General features: G+C 42.7%; 1 protein-coding gene across 2 annotated transcripts in view; it reads right to left on the bottom strand.

The window, feature by feature from the left end:
* The window catches only part of adgrb3 (adhesion G protein-coupled receptor B3), a gene marked incomplete at both ends in the record, with an annotated part of 138,723 nt that overhangs the window by 67,805 nt on the left and 55,634 nt on the right, over positions 1-15,284 (bottom strand). For both annotated transcript variants that reach the window (XM_080848272.1, XM_080848273.1), the window contains 6 exons: positions 298-399; positions 1,544-1,708; positions 4,717-4,881; positions 6,613-6,777; positions 9,989-10,150; positions 13,366-13,476. In XM_080848272.1, coding sequence (XP_080704398.1) covers positions 298-399; positions 1,544-1,708; positions 4,717-4,881; positions 6,613-6,777; positions 9,989-10,150; positions 13,366-13,476 — 870 coding nt within the window. The remainder of the gene's footprint in view (positions 1-297; positions 400-1,543; positions 1,709-4,716; positions 4,882-6,612; positions 6,778-9,988; positions 10,151-13,365; positions 13,477-15,284) is intronic.

The following is a 15,284-nucleotide window of genomic DNA, read 5'->3' as shown; positions in this document are numbered from 1 at the left end:
CACTGCTGTGCAAATGGATACGTCTCATTTATAAACCATCACGGCAGATTGCAGAGCATACGACAGGGATATATTCATCAGCATTGTGCGGTGCAAACGACACATGAATACATTAGCACAAGAATAATAATCATGAAAAAAACACATCCCCTGGAAAGATATCACCCTCAACAAAGAGAATTATTCATTTGAATCTGGTGGGAATCTGGGTGTAGTTTCACCTCACGGCTGATCATGCCTGGCCTGAGAGTGTGCCCACTACACTACTCTACCCATAGCTCTGCTGTGTGTACGTACCTGTAGCGTTGGGGGGGCACCTGTTGAAGGCAAGTTCACCAGATGGTGTTCGTCTCCAGAGCATTGACACAGCGTAGTCCTCGGGACAGATCTCATACGGAGCTGGACGAGAGATGGAGAAGAAAGGAAATGGGTCAGCTGTTCAACGTCAGCTGTTCAACGATATACTCCATTTCACTTTGACCAAACGTTGATTGATCAACATTGTTGATAACCCCTTGAAGGAGTATGGAATCTCTAGCCCTGGGGTCTGTATATGTCTGCAGGGATCCCGCCTTCTTAACGCTATGTCATTCTATGTAAACTATACTATGAGCTGTACCTTTACTTATTCAAGGTGTTTCCCAGAGTGTCCTCAGCCAAGGTATACCTTCTCTCAGAAATATTTTCATAAGATTGGTCTGAACCACGTTTAGCTATACATTCATGATTCCAGAAATGTTTTAAGGTTTACAAAGGGTGACTCACCTCAGGGGAACTCTTAAGAGATGGTTTGGGAAACACTCAAAATCACAGCATACATAGCAAAGACACCCAGTAACTGCTAAACTTGAAAAAGTTCTTCGGGTTACTATTGGCCACCATAATAGTATTCTTTTTGCACCTGTTCATTCCAAGAAATCTTTTTCATCTTGGTACCCAAATTGAGAAACTTGGTGCAATTTCACTTAAATGAGGGATTGAAAGGATTTAAGTGATAAAATCATGGCAATGTCTGGGATATCTTTAATACCTTTACATGATTGTTGCTCACATGGAAATGCTTTTTTTCTTTTTTTTGCTGGCACTTTGCAATGTTGATTATCTTGGAAAATCGGAATTGTGCACAATCTGCTTTGGAGAGTGACGGCGAGCAAAACTACACCACCTCATAATTGCATTTGCCATAGAGAGAGGAACCGTCTCCATGGAAGCCCAGACAAAGTGAAAGAATCAATGCCGTCACTTACGAGGAAGAATGAATCATCCGCTCCGCACCATAGCAAAAGCAAGGGAGGCTCCGTCTACAACAAGTCTCAGAAACTAGGGATGCTGTTTTCCCATATTAAATAATAATACCCTGCAGACACTGACATGCACTCAGAGAATAGCAGAGAAAGAGGGGGGGGGGGACCGCAAGGGAGGGAAAAAAGAGATAATTGTCTTCACACGCCCGTTCTCTTTTTATTCAGCGTCTCTCTCTTTCTCTCGTGTTGGCTATTCAGAGTTAATTGACTCTCAGGGCTCAATTACCCAGAGGGGTTACCTGGGCAACGCTGGTCGCTGCACTTGCGGACTTCCTCCCCCGTGCCATCGCACTGCTGGCCCGTGGTGGCCGCCCCTTGGCACACGCGCGCCCGCTTCTGCCACCCACCGTCGCACGATTTGGAGCAGCCACTCCACGGCCCCCAGGGGTTCCACTGCCCGTTAGCTGGAGGGCACCAAGAAAAAACACACACACGCACACACACACACACACAAACACACACACACACACACACAAACACACACAAATAGCCATGAGCTGTGAATTCTGACTGATGGTAAGTGCCAGCACTTTTATTCCATTTCAGCCTCTTCAATGCATTTAATGCATCCAAAGCCTTTGCTTCATAAAAGTCAGACACTTTGTCCTGTTTCAATCTTGATAATGTGCTCTGACCTTCATGTGACCACACCACCTTGAAACAATAGTTTAGTAACGGCCCAGATGCAAAAGAACAATTATGTTAAGTGTGCTGACGAGGACTGTCAAATCGACTCTTCGGCATCTGAGCAAACTAAATGCATCTATTTCTGCTTGTGCCTCGGATGCAGACATTTTATGTGTGTTTTATGGTCCCCAGACACATTATAAACCACGTTTTTTGGCCAAAATCTTGCTTGATTCCATTAATGAAATCATTATGGTGGGGCTTGTAATAATCACATACAAGTCTCGTTCTCCTGAGTAATGGGAGACATGCCGACTCGGGTGATAATTCGACTCACTTTGCCAATATTAAAACACATTTTATGATAAAGATTCAAAAAGCAGCCGCATGCTTTACAGCCTTTTAATGAACACCATAAAATCTTGCATCCGGAAAAAGAAGGCAGATACTCATGGCCAGGGCATAAATTGTGTGGCCTTGTCTTAAAATGTAGAATAAGCATGAAAAGGGAGAATAGCGATTTCTACATTTGACCTGAATTTACCGTAATGCCCAAGGACAAACTTGCAATGCATTAATGCTTTCATTTGCACAAAAAAAAAAAATGACTCTCGGCTTAGCATGAGAAGGAAAAGCTTCTACTGACATGAAAAATCTTGCGGAGAAAGCGAGCGAGGAAAAGCCTCATAGAGCCTGGTGCAGAAATATTCCTTTGACAGGATTCAGTGGCATATTGGATAGTATCTGAAGATACAGTGAATGCCTGAGAGATCAGACCACTGCTCAACTCTGGCAAACACTCTACGCCTGCAGAAATCTTAGTGCCTTATAGTTCGTAGAGTGCTACAGACCACAGCTTTCTTTTGTTTTCCTTATTGTGTTAGGTAATGTAGACAGAAATACATACACAAAAGATTTTCACCAGCTGATTTCACTTCCCACTTCCTTGAGGCATTGTTGAAAACAGCTTCTGTGGCACAAAAGCTTTATACTTCGTCGGCTCTAATTCAAGATTTCACCCTTTTACAAGTGCTATCTGCTCACAGAAAAACAATTGTTCAGCTAGTTTTCAGTTTGTTAACAAAGCAGGTAACATCTTTGGAAACAAACAAATGAGAGGACCAAACATGGTCATATCTGAACGTCTCCTCTGTTTTGGTCCAAGTATCTGTGTTCGAAAACCACAGGTGCTTTAAATGACTGCAGCTGGAAAGATACACCTTATTTTACACGTTCCAAGAATGAAACATCTTCAGTCAATATCTGTCAACTTGCATCTGTTTTTGATTTGTATTCCATCTCTGTGGACGGTCAAGGAGCTTAGTCCCATGACTACCTTCTGCACCTGTTCTCACTCAGATCTCAAAGACAATCACTTCAAAGACACCAAAGTGGGACTCGCTTCGCTTTCTTTTTCTCTTTCAAAACAACAGAACCATTATTTGTAATTGCGTTCACCTGGCCAGACTGTCTACCATTATAAAAGAAATGATAAATAATACCACTCGCTACGGGTATATTTAGAGGGCTTCACAGAAACATACAATTCAGTGTCATGTATATTTATACTGACTCAGGCTTATTCTAGACTAGAACAAAATCACTGGACAGGGGCCCCCTCACCCAGCCGTGTCACGAGGCAAGACAGTGATAAATGATCTTGGCACAGAGCTAATTCTGGAGTGGACCTGCTGGTTGTGCAAATGTGTACAGATGAGGGAAAGGCCATCCTATTTACTGTGTGGTTACCGAAATTAAAATTGCTAATGGCACGCTTTTTAGAAGAGAGGCTGAGCTCTCAAATCACGTGCTTAAGCAAACCCTGTCATAAACAGGCGAGGGGCCTTCCGAGTCTTTGATGCATTTTGACGCAGAGGTGTGTGAGTGACAGATAACTTCCCTGTACAGTGACCGCGTCTAACTGGGTTATTTCGACCACAATATTTAACCCAGCGACAACCTCTCCGATTTTCTCTCCTGCCATATGCACTCATATTAAAACATATTATCAGCTGACACTCTGATGCAAACATATGGCACAATCATGGCTATAATTACATCGCCCATGCTGAATATCCTACCACGCGGTGTCATTTAACACAGAAATTAAATCAGCCCATTTCGACGCCAAATGCCATTGAGTTATAATGGAATTTGACAGGAAAATTGCCTGATTAAATTCCAGCCTTGGACTACAAAGACAATTACTGCTGTTGGAGTGGGCTGTGTGGCTGTGTCTTCCTATCATTGCAGCCCTCCCTTGGTTGCCGAGACCATGGTGATACTACAGCATATGGGGGTTAAGTTGGAGGGCAGATGGGTCCATTCTCCGTCCTGGGCAGCCAGGGTTGTGTGACTCTCTGTGAGGACGCAGGGCACAACTGCATCTGTTGCTTTAAGTGGAGGCTCAGGGTTGAGGTGGGGGTATGTGGAGAAAGGAGAAATGTCACTTTCTGTTTCCTATCCTACTAGGAGCAGGAGCACACTTTGACTGTTATTGTGGTGTTGTTACTGGAAACCAGGGCAGAGGCAGTGGAAGGGTATGTGTGTATGTGTGTGTGCGTGCACGTGTGTCTGTGTGTGTATGTGTGAATTTCCATGCTTTGGGATTGTTGTGGTGAATAAAAATGGCACATTGTTAGCTTGCCTCTGCAACCCAGGTTGACGCTGGCACCTAAGAGATGCTATTGCAGGAACAGAGGGGAGATCACAGTGCTGGGCAGACCCATATGTTGTTGTGTTTGTGTGTGTGAGTGTGTGGGGTGGCAAATGGCCATTCTCTTACCTGTGCAGTCGGGGTTATAGCACTCCCTGCTCTCGGCCCAGTGACCCCGGCACTCGGATCCCCCGTGGGCAGCAGCCGAGCACTGGCGCGTCCTCTGCTGCGTCCCGTTGGCACAGGTCACTGAGCAGTCGCTCCAGGAGCTCCACTCCTGCCACTGGCCATCCACTGGAGCAGTCGAGCGCAATCCAACACATGCAGAACGCATGCCCCAGTCCGGAGGCCACAGCAGAAGAAGAAAAATCAAATAGAAGAAGAAGAGAAAGGAAAACATGAGAAAGAAGAAGAGAGATAATGTTTGCCTGCTATCCTGTACTTCAGACCTACAGATCTCTGCTTCTAAACTTATTAACCCACTTCAGAGGGAAGGTGTCAGGAAAGTGGATTTTAAAGCCCCAACCATGAACATCCTTTTCAGCTCATCTGAATAGGATCTGATTCAGCTGTCAACTGGAATGTGTTAACATGGAGTCATTTTTTTATCACGTTGTTTTCAAGAATAAGCATGATCCTGCTAAGATGCTATTTCTGGACCCTGGTTTTGTTGTTTTATGTTTGAGAGTAATTATCCAAGTCGTTTTGTTTTCTCCTGTGTGCTAAAGTCTTGAGGGGAAAATGTACTGTAAAGACTCACTCGAAAGAAAATGGATCTGAATTTTCCTTTATCCAATTTATCTAATATCTGTACGTGTAATAAAACTTAGCCATTCGAAAAGATGCAATAGAACTGGGTGCACTGAAGCCGTAATACTGTACTCCAACAAGGGTGATTACCAGTACGAGAAAAAAAAATGTGTTCATAAGCATTTCTGAGGTGCACAAAGGAGTAATTCACGGTAATTTGGCAATTTTCGGTGAAAGTGAGCATGTTAAAATTGGTGATTGGAGTGGGGGCAGGTGCCACGTTTCAATCTCAACCTGCGTTCACCGCTACAAAAAAAAGGTTTCCAGAGTAGCCTGTAGGCTAACCAATGTTTGCCTGTAGGCAAGTGTTTCTGTCGAGGCTAAATGACTACAAAAGAAAAAAAAAAGTCAGTGCGGAAGAAAATAGCCGTTAATTGCCTGTGCACCGAAACAGGCTGCGGCTTTTAAGAGCAAGCCTGACAAACAAAGCATCTAGGATTGGACATAGCGGCAATCTGTCAGTTACCAGAAGCAAAGCCAAACATTTGCAGTGTGGAAAAACTCATCATCGCTAATCTGCTTAGCATTCACGGGCAATTGCGGCTAAGTGATTTTCACTTCAGCAGAACGGTGTTGACTCTACCAGTGGTGCCCAGCGTGTGTGTGTGTGTGTGTGTGTGTATGTATGTGTGTGTGTATGTGTGTGTAAGCCGGTGCGTTTGTGTATGTTTTTCCACTGCGCCCACAACCCGTCACGTGTGCAATTTAAACACCAGACACAGAGCTGTACATGCAGGCACCTGGCCTGGTCCTGCTAAATCACTAAAACACAAAGCAATTGATCTTGTGATGTGGCACCATGGGCAGCTTCCCCCCCCCCCCCCCCCCCCCCCATCCCCACTGCCCCCAACCTACTCCGATGTCACCTAACGCTAGATGAGCTTTGATTCTCTTCGGTTGGGGGTGGGAGTGGGATTCAGCTCATAGGATTGAGGAGGGACAGGGCGGCTCTGTGTAGAAAGTAATTTTCTAAAATCATCCTCAACATCCGAAATCCAGGCGGAGCGGTCTTCAATTTAGGGGGCCAAATTGATTACGGTCGGAGGTGAGATTGAAACGTAAGATGGCCACTTTCACTCCCTGGGCAAAATCTCAAGATAGGATTTGGAACGTTGTGAGACACTCTCATGAGAGCTCGAGACGAAAGAGGAGGAGAGAGAGAGAGTGATGAGACGATGGGCTGCGGGGGTAAGAGAGAGGGACGGAGGGACAAACCTGGGCAGAGGGCGATGTTGCAGAGCTTGCTCTGGGTCTCGGGGCCGTCGCAGGCCCTGCCTCCGTGCTGGGGGGGGACGCAATTCCTCGAGCGTGTCCGGTGGCCACGCCCGCAGGTGAACGAGCACAGGCTCCAGGGCGACCACTCCTCCCACGAGCCGTGCACTGCAAACAGACCACAGGAGTTACAGAGGCCACGTTTCTCCTGCTCAGACTGTGTGGCCATCATTGCCTCAGGCTTTCTCTCTCTCTTTGACACACTCACTCACTCCATCTTAGTATCTCTTTCTCTCTCGCTCTCTCTCTCTCTCTCCCTCTCTCTCTCTCTCTCTCTCTCGCTCACTCACTCACTCTCTCTCTCTCTTGCAAACACATACTCAACAACTAACAAAAACACATACACACTAACACATGGACCGGCATGTGAACACAAATAGGATTGCACGAATACACACAAATACACACACACACACACACACACACACACACACACACACACACACACACACACCCATGAGCACACACACATACTGGTCATTAAGCAAAAAGACATGAGCATGCCTGCTAGCATCACCCTGGCCAAAGTACAGGACAGGTCTCTGCTCACTGTCACACCAACCTTGTCCAAAGCCGGAAAGCTTTAACTAACACCCATGGGACATTCAAGGTCATCCTACACATTTGTTTAACCGAGTCCAACTACTGCCCATTTAGGCATGGGTGAAAGCCTTTGGCTGTATTCGCCTCATTGCTAAAAGTCGCTGCAGCATGTTATCCTGTTGCAGTGTTGTGTTGCGCCTTCCAGTTCATGCTTTAAAAGACCTCATATAACCGTCCAGAATTTTTTGCTTTTCAAAATGTCAGCTCCATTAAAGACCTAAAAGCAGACCCATTTTAAGCATCCAGTGTGAAAACTATCAACGAAATATCATAAAATTTGAATTAAAAGACATTTGCTGATTCTACAAATGCTAAGGTAAGCTGGCCAGATTCTTCACCAGAAACCATTAGCGCTTACGCTAAGCAAACATTTCACCTTGAGCTCCATCATTCAACCTTATCAAGAGAGATGGGAGTTCAACGTCTGATCATCTCAGAGCAACACAGCAAAGGTACCTGTGACGTCGAAACCAACTGATGGACTAGAACGAGGAGCTCAATTCACTTCTCACAACATGACAACTGAAATTGATTGTCACCCAGATTTATGATAGCCGTCACACCACATTTATGACGTATCGTTCAGACCTTATGATGGGTCACTCAACTAAAGGGTTAACACCTCTGCTTGTGTCAGTGCTGGTTACTATCTCTTGAGTCCCATCACACAGCAGTACAACTTAATCTGGTCATCAGTGTCAAGGCTTCAGGGCCGTAAGCCCCTCTTTCCAGTCCTCTTACTGCCTAATGAAAACTTTAAGACCAACTCAAACAGTGTTAATTAAAAGCAAACTCCCATTGGGCACACTGAAAAAGGTAAGGGAGGCTACAGAGAGCCGTGTGTACTGTAAAAGGAAGCAGGTTCAAGAAGTCAGCTTTTGATTTTTTTCTGCCTGCAGCCCATTGTTTTTATCTGTCTGCAGTCCATCGTTTTAAAAGGGAACCCTTTTACGTAAGGTAGGTGAATAGCCTCTTTGATATGTACAATAAATTGAAATGGACATTTGAAAAATTATATTTTTTGTAAAATTTTGGGCTTGCGCCTACCAGAATGGCAACGCCATGGTGTTCTCAGTCTGAATCTAATTAAACCTCAATGTCTTTTTCTATTCCAACAAAGTTTCATCAGCCTCTTTTGGCATGAAGGTAAGGTAAAATCAAGTTTTTAAAACCATGGCAAGATACACATTAACTCAGAAATGTATCAGGCTAAGAAATATTTCCGCAATGTCTCCCCTTGCGAATAAGTTTCACAGAAAGATGTCTTCAATATCCTCGCCCACTACCTGTGCCACAATTCTTCACAGAAATAACTCCCCAAAACAACGCCACATTACCCTAGTCTTAAAAAAACAGACTTAGACCATTAAGCGCACGTCTGAAATGCACCTGGGGGAAAAGGAGTGATTTTATCTGTCTGGCTCAGATATATCTTGTTCCTTATTCTGCATTATATGTGGTCAGCAGGCAGGGACGTGGCCTGGGATAGCATTTGGACTATGGGGATTCAGTACTGCATCTTTGAGCAGAAAAACTCTCATGTTTATACAAAACACAGTCAAGGCATGCTCAACTAAAGGACGGGTAGGCTGCTAAAGACCGGTAAAAATGGGATTCCGGATGATCTTCGTGCTGAACCTTTAAGACAAATAGTTTTTTTGAATGATTTCTACACCCTCTTCTGTGAGTTTAACGAAAGGGCGACCCCTGATGCCGAACAATGACCCAGTCCTTGATCGCTGTATATTTTAATACTAAGTAAGCCGCTGACAAAATGTCAGCTTCTGTTGTGTGGTGGAATTCTTATTAGCTGGCAGAGGAAAGCTTTTCTTTGACCTAAAGCACGAAAAAAAAAGCAGTTGGAAGCAATCTTAGCTGTCCCAACGGACTGAATTGCTACTGATTTTAAATAAGTACGTTGAGATAAGAAAAGTGCTGGACTGGGCCTACCACTTAGGAGATGAGAGGGCCTACCAGGGAGAAGTAATGGGCTGAAATACCACAGTGATAGAAGGATGGATTGGACTGTTTAGGCATATAAGCTCAGCAGAGGACTTGGCTGTGGCTTTTGTATGTGTCACTGATACCAGCATTACGTCCATTGGCTCCCTCTGTGAGATGAACGAAGGACTGATTCAAATATGCCAAAAAGCTGTTTTGGCCTCAAACTCCCACACACACACACCGCAAATAAAAAATAAAAAGCTGAGGGGTTTTTAGCTGGTCTTAAATTATTTCTGAGTAGGAAGAGGGTAGAGTGCCTGGCTAGATTGAATGCCACCAAAAAAAAAGAAGTCCGTTCTTATGCAGTTTTGCAAAACAAGGCTAAAATACTTGCAATGTCATACCTGAAAGAAAGCATCTACTGAGTATTGGTTTTAAGCAAACACATTTCAATTAAATAAATATAAATCTAAAGATGCATAGATGGATATGATTGTGAATGAAATATTATGAAATATATAAAATAATAATATGCAAGACATTCATAAAAGCTATCACAAGCAGCATTTCAGAACACAACTTATAACAATAATGACAATAAGAAGAATGTGAATAATAAGGATAATAAATACTTGCATGGCACTCACATTCAAGGCAAGCGGAGCAACTACACAACAAGACAACAACACAAGCACACAGGGTGAACACACACACACTCTCTCATACACTCACACACACATTCAGAATTCAAAGCATACATAACTAACACTACCTGGGCAGAGCGCAGTGTTATTGCAAACCCTTGACTCTCTTAAAGGGCCGGTGCAGTGCGTTCCGTAAGGCGAGATACACGTTCTGGTGCGCACCTGCGAGCCTTGACCGCAGGTGACCGAGCAAGAGCTCCACTGGGACCACTCCTCGGCACCAGTCTCACCTGCGTGGGAGAAGGGCGACACCAGTTAAAAGCAGCAACATAGTCACATGATAGCCCTGTAGGGTGGGTGGGGGTATGGGGCCTTAGTGGCTTAAGAGAAGGGGGGAGGGCTAAAAAAGGAAAGTTACATCAGGTCACCATTTTATGGAAGAGGCTGAAGGTAGAAGGATGGCAGGCCGGGTATCAGGGGTGGAGGTAGAGGGGGGTTATGGGTGTCTTTTCAATCATTTATCTGTCGTAACGACAACCCTGTAACTAATGAAAATGTTTAAATACCAAATACTTGCTGAGATTACCCTCCAGGTTTAGTGCGCTTGCTGGAGGGTGAATTGAAGTACAAATTGGAATGATTAGGAGTTCGGCTTGGCAGCTAGTTTCTCACTGCTGAGCATGAATAGCACATTTTGTGTATAATTCAAATTTGTATTTGGGGTCGGATTACATTGATGCCTTCAGTTCTTTACAGCACTTTCAGATGTGTGACCTCAGTGTAACTTCTGGATAGTAGTGGCCTAGCAGTCTAAGCTTGATCTCAGTCTCCTCTGATAGGGCATGCAAGAGGCTCGACAAAAATCAAACAAAATGCATTTAGAGAGCGAAACACAAAAAACAAACCAAACCATGAACGAGGGAAATGTCAAAACATAATAGAACATGTACATACCATGCATAAAGAAAATGGACACTAGTTAGAGAGAGATAGATGCTGCTTGAAAGTGTGTTAGACTCCAAAGAGGTTCAGGGCATAAAGGTACCCAAAGCAGTGGAACAGAAAGGCAGGGAAAAAATAATCAGAACATGGTTCTGCGGGTTTATGACTTCTCTCTAAAAAGGTGGTCCCCCTTGACAACCAAGGAAAGAACTAATGCATATGTATGAGTGGACCCATATCTAAAGAAATCAACCTTCTGTGTAATAAATAGTTTAGCAATATTGATAAGAGAGACCTAAGTGATTTCCTCCCTAATATTCAGCAGATCAAAGCATTAAAAAAAATAGCTAAAAGGTGCAGATGGATGCTGATTTCATACATTTTCTGCCAGGTTGCGAAACTGATAAGGAGAAGAGGAACGACTAGACTTTTTGCCACACTGCAGAGTTCTGGGTCACATTGCGTGCTAGCTGCAACTATGTGAAGACAAATGCAGACAAAACTTCTCGAATTGTCACAGGCATATGAAGCATTTACAAGCCACTCTGGATGATGCAGAGGACCTTGCCACACGCTAAAAGAGTTTTCCAGTGGTCCACTCAGGCGTTTGAGACAAATGGCATCACAGTACGTTCTCAGCATCATGCACAGTCAGTCATAAGTGATTTATAAGTGCTCCATATAAAGGCAGTGTTTATAAATAATTTATAAAATTGCTATATATATATATATATATATAGCATATATATATATATAATTTATTGAGTTGCATCTAGTAGGCGGTGTGGCCCACTAGTGTTGTATAACCCTGTTACAACCCATTCATCTGATGATATCTGTAGTATGCGGGTATATAGGTGTAATTCAATTTTGCAGGGATAAAATGCAGCAATTGTGTCACTGGGCAAAAAATAAGCATGGCTGTGAGTTGTAATTCCCAATGTACCAGGCGCTGGCTGGTCTAAGAAGGACTGCCTTTAATTTGTCTGACTCCAATTTTGAGACGGGCCCATTGATTATTTGAAAATTGACCACCTGATAGGCCTGTTAATGAGCGCTTCCCTAACATTTCCGCAGTGGCCCTCATCAATGCCAATGACTGGAAATCCTATGTAATGTTGGATTTTTGCAGATTATCACAATTGTGTGCGTATGTAAATCAGGCTTAAGGCAACCACCAAAACATCTATTCAAATGCCCTGGAATGCTGAATAAAGGACGAAAAACACGATGGCCTCTCCGGCAGCAGGATTCGGTAGACGTGGAGAATTTGCCAAATCAACCAATATGGAAAAATTTAAGTATTTTTTTAGTATTTGTATTATTTTATTTCTATGGCAACTATACATTTGTTTACATATTTATATCTGTCCATAACGAGGCAAGGACCATTTATGTCGTAATAAAGAATGGAGGGTCACATCTGCTCTAGCACTAAACTGTTTTTCAGCTCTGAATACATTCAGATGTGTCTGAAATCTTATGACGCTCTCAGGATGCTGTAATTGAACCACTGTGTCTATGAAAGTTTAAGGAGCAATAAAATCTTCAAGAAATAAAAAGCTTTTAACATTATTGAGATGATCCTATATTGGACTGAAAGGTGGATCAATTTGCCGTTTAAAGCAGCACAGGATATTAAAAGCAGGCGGTTTATGAATGGATAAACTAAAAGCACAACACAGGATGACTTGTAAAGAGACAGATAGTACAGACACAGCCACACAACTGAAGCGGAGGAAACCGCTGTTAGGGTTTAGTAAACAGTGTTTTTGCAAATCAACGTGATAATGCACAAGTGGGCTGAGCAAATGTCACATGCAGCAGGTACACGGCAAACAAAAACAAACAAAACAGGATAGAGACAGACTGGCTCAGAAACCAAAGCAGGGTAAATAAACAGAAAGCCACATGACAATTAGCTAGGCAACTGAAGTCCCCACATTGCATCTCTTTATTATGGCCGACGGAATGAGAATAGATGGAGTAGGAAATCATAAGGAAAACAGAAAATCAGAAAAGCAAAAAGTAGAACGTCCAGAGACAAACTGAGAAATCTCCTCACAGTTACTTAAACTACGTGTGTAAAGAGAGGAATCTGAAACCCTTAGGATGCTGAGAAATGATCATATTAACATGGCAATGTCTTATGTCATTTTAGCTAACAGTTTATTAAGTTCCTCGAGGAATTTTAACATTTCTGACATAGGTCTTAAATGCCTTTAATTTCGCAATACATGAATTTGTTTTCTGCATCATCTCCCCATTTTAAAGAAATAACAATCATTACACTCTATTGCTGGTTTCTGCGGTCTAACGATGAAACAGCATGAAAATCGACTATGCTTTTCTGAAAGTACAGTAGACACACTGAGGAGAGTATGAGATCTATCTAATGAGTTTTTAATATCGGACCATAAAGGAGAGAAAGAGAGAGAAATCAGAGTAAGAAACACTGTCACTTAAAAAAGGGTGCAGTACAAGAGAGAGCATGCAAGAAGCTTAGATGGAAATTAAGTTTAGATAACAAAATCAAAGGAAAGAAACATAACTATTCAATTACCAGTTTGTGCCATAAATTTAGCAGACTCATCTTGCTCCTGTTGACCCTTTGTGTCATGAACTGACCTCGGCCGCTGACTTTTTACAGTATTCTCTCCGATCATTCCAAATTCTAGGGACAGAATAAAGGTTCATGAAAGCTAGGCTTGGACAAATAACTTCAGAGAATAGAAAAAGCTTAACACAGGACCCTGCAGGTGTGTATCGACGGCAGGACAAGGCTAGAAACAAAGATCACACATAGATAAAATTATTTAAACGTGTCATTTTTGTGTTTACTTTAAAACAAAACAATGTAACTGTTTACCAGTGGTGAGTTGGGGGGTATTAATTGTGTTTGAAAGCACAGCTAATACACATAAGCATACATGCAAATCAACTCACATCGCTTTTGACAAGATATTAACTTTCATCCCACCCTCCCCTCCCTCCTTAAGAAAGAAAGAAAAACAAAGGAGAATGAAAGTAAAAATGTGTAAGCTGTCTGAAAGCCACAGAGGTAGGGGGGCATGAACATAACATGCTGTTGATCCACAATTTCTGCAACAGATTTGTGATTTTGTATGCTATTAGTAGTTATAGATCAAGAATTAGTAAAAGAATTATCTTTGTGTTGCAACTGAAAAAAGCAAGTATCATAAGATCTGCTATCTGAAAATGTATTCTGAGCCTCACTCTTTTTATTTCCTTTCTTGCCTGTTTTTTTTGTGATTTATATTCTTGGATTGTTTTCAAGAAAATAAAACGGCTGGGTGATTAATATGCCCAGTTATATATTTAAGTCAAGTTGTTTCCGACTAATGTGTCATGCTACAATGAAAATAACAACAACTTTAAATTACATTAAACATGGTACATGATCTTTGGTGGCAGGAAACATTTGCTTACACTCTTGGAGCAAATTATTTTCCGAAAAACCTTTCAGTGCTTAAAAACATTTTAGTGGCAGAATCCCTTCAAAGCTTTAATATCAGTTTACAACTGTAATGAGCTCCTTCGCCTTGAAGTAGGGTCTATGGGTTAGGCATGTTTCAATTAGAACCTTGAGCTTAAATACAAACGCTGAGAACCTTTAGAGGAAAACACTGTACAATGCAATGACTCTATGCATTACCTTCTCTATACATAAAGCCCTTTGCTGGTGTGAACATTCACAGAACGCAGTCACTGAAAGTAAACCTGGGCCAGAATGTTTATTGTGGTTCACATATCTCTTTGATTTTCACTTCCAAAGAGGTGATTTATACAGTTGGCAGTTGGGGGGGGTAAAAAAAATGAAACCACTGATGCTCAATGAAACTCAGCCATGCATACGTCACTAATTGGGAATTACAACTACAGGTCAAGGGAGGTCGCACAGAGAGAAGACAGCCGCTCAGCCGCATCTCACGCATGACTCTCTGATCTCAGTTCCACAATTTCTGCTTCCAAATGAACAGAGAACCCCATTGTCACATGATGTGCCAAAGTACAAATCAACATTAAAGTCTTGCAGTTAAAAAAAAGGATAAAGAGAGAGAGAGAGAGAGAGAGAGAGAGAGAGAGAGAGAGACAGCATTATAAATTCAGGTGAGGGAAATGGAGGTGTGAAACACACTGAGCCATGTGGGGTAGCTGGATCCAAGACTCCAGGCTGATGCCCATTGGCCTAGGAGCGTTCCATTTGATGTGTCTCCCCTGGCATCAGAAATGGTACGGTCTACAGCCACCTCTTTCCCTTGCCTTTGATCCCACCTCTCCATCCAGCGTTACGCTTCAAGCTACAACACGTCGTTTTAATGGGCTGCTGTCACTGCATTCAATGTGTTAGACAGACATCCAGCCTTGAGCCAAAAAAAAATGTCATGATGTTATCAGTGTAAGATATAAAATTTGAATCAGTTTGAAAAGTGTCCCTGTGTCTGAGCTGCTAAAACAGGT

Source organism: Sprattus sprattus, assembly GCF_963457725.1.
Source record: "Sprattus sprattus genome assembly, chromosome: 12".
NCBI lineage: Eukaryota > Metazoa > Chordata > Actinopteri > Clupeiformes > Clupeidae > Sprattus > Sprattus sprattus.
This window is presented reverse-complemented; position numbering and strand designations above follow the sequence as displayed.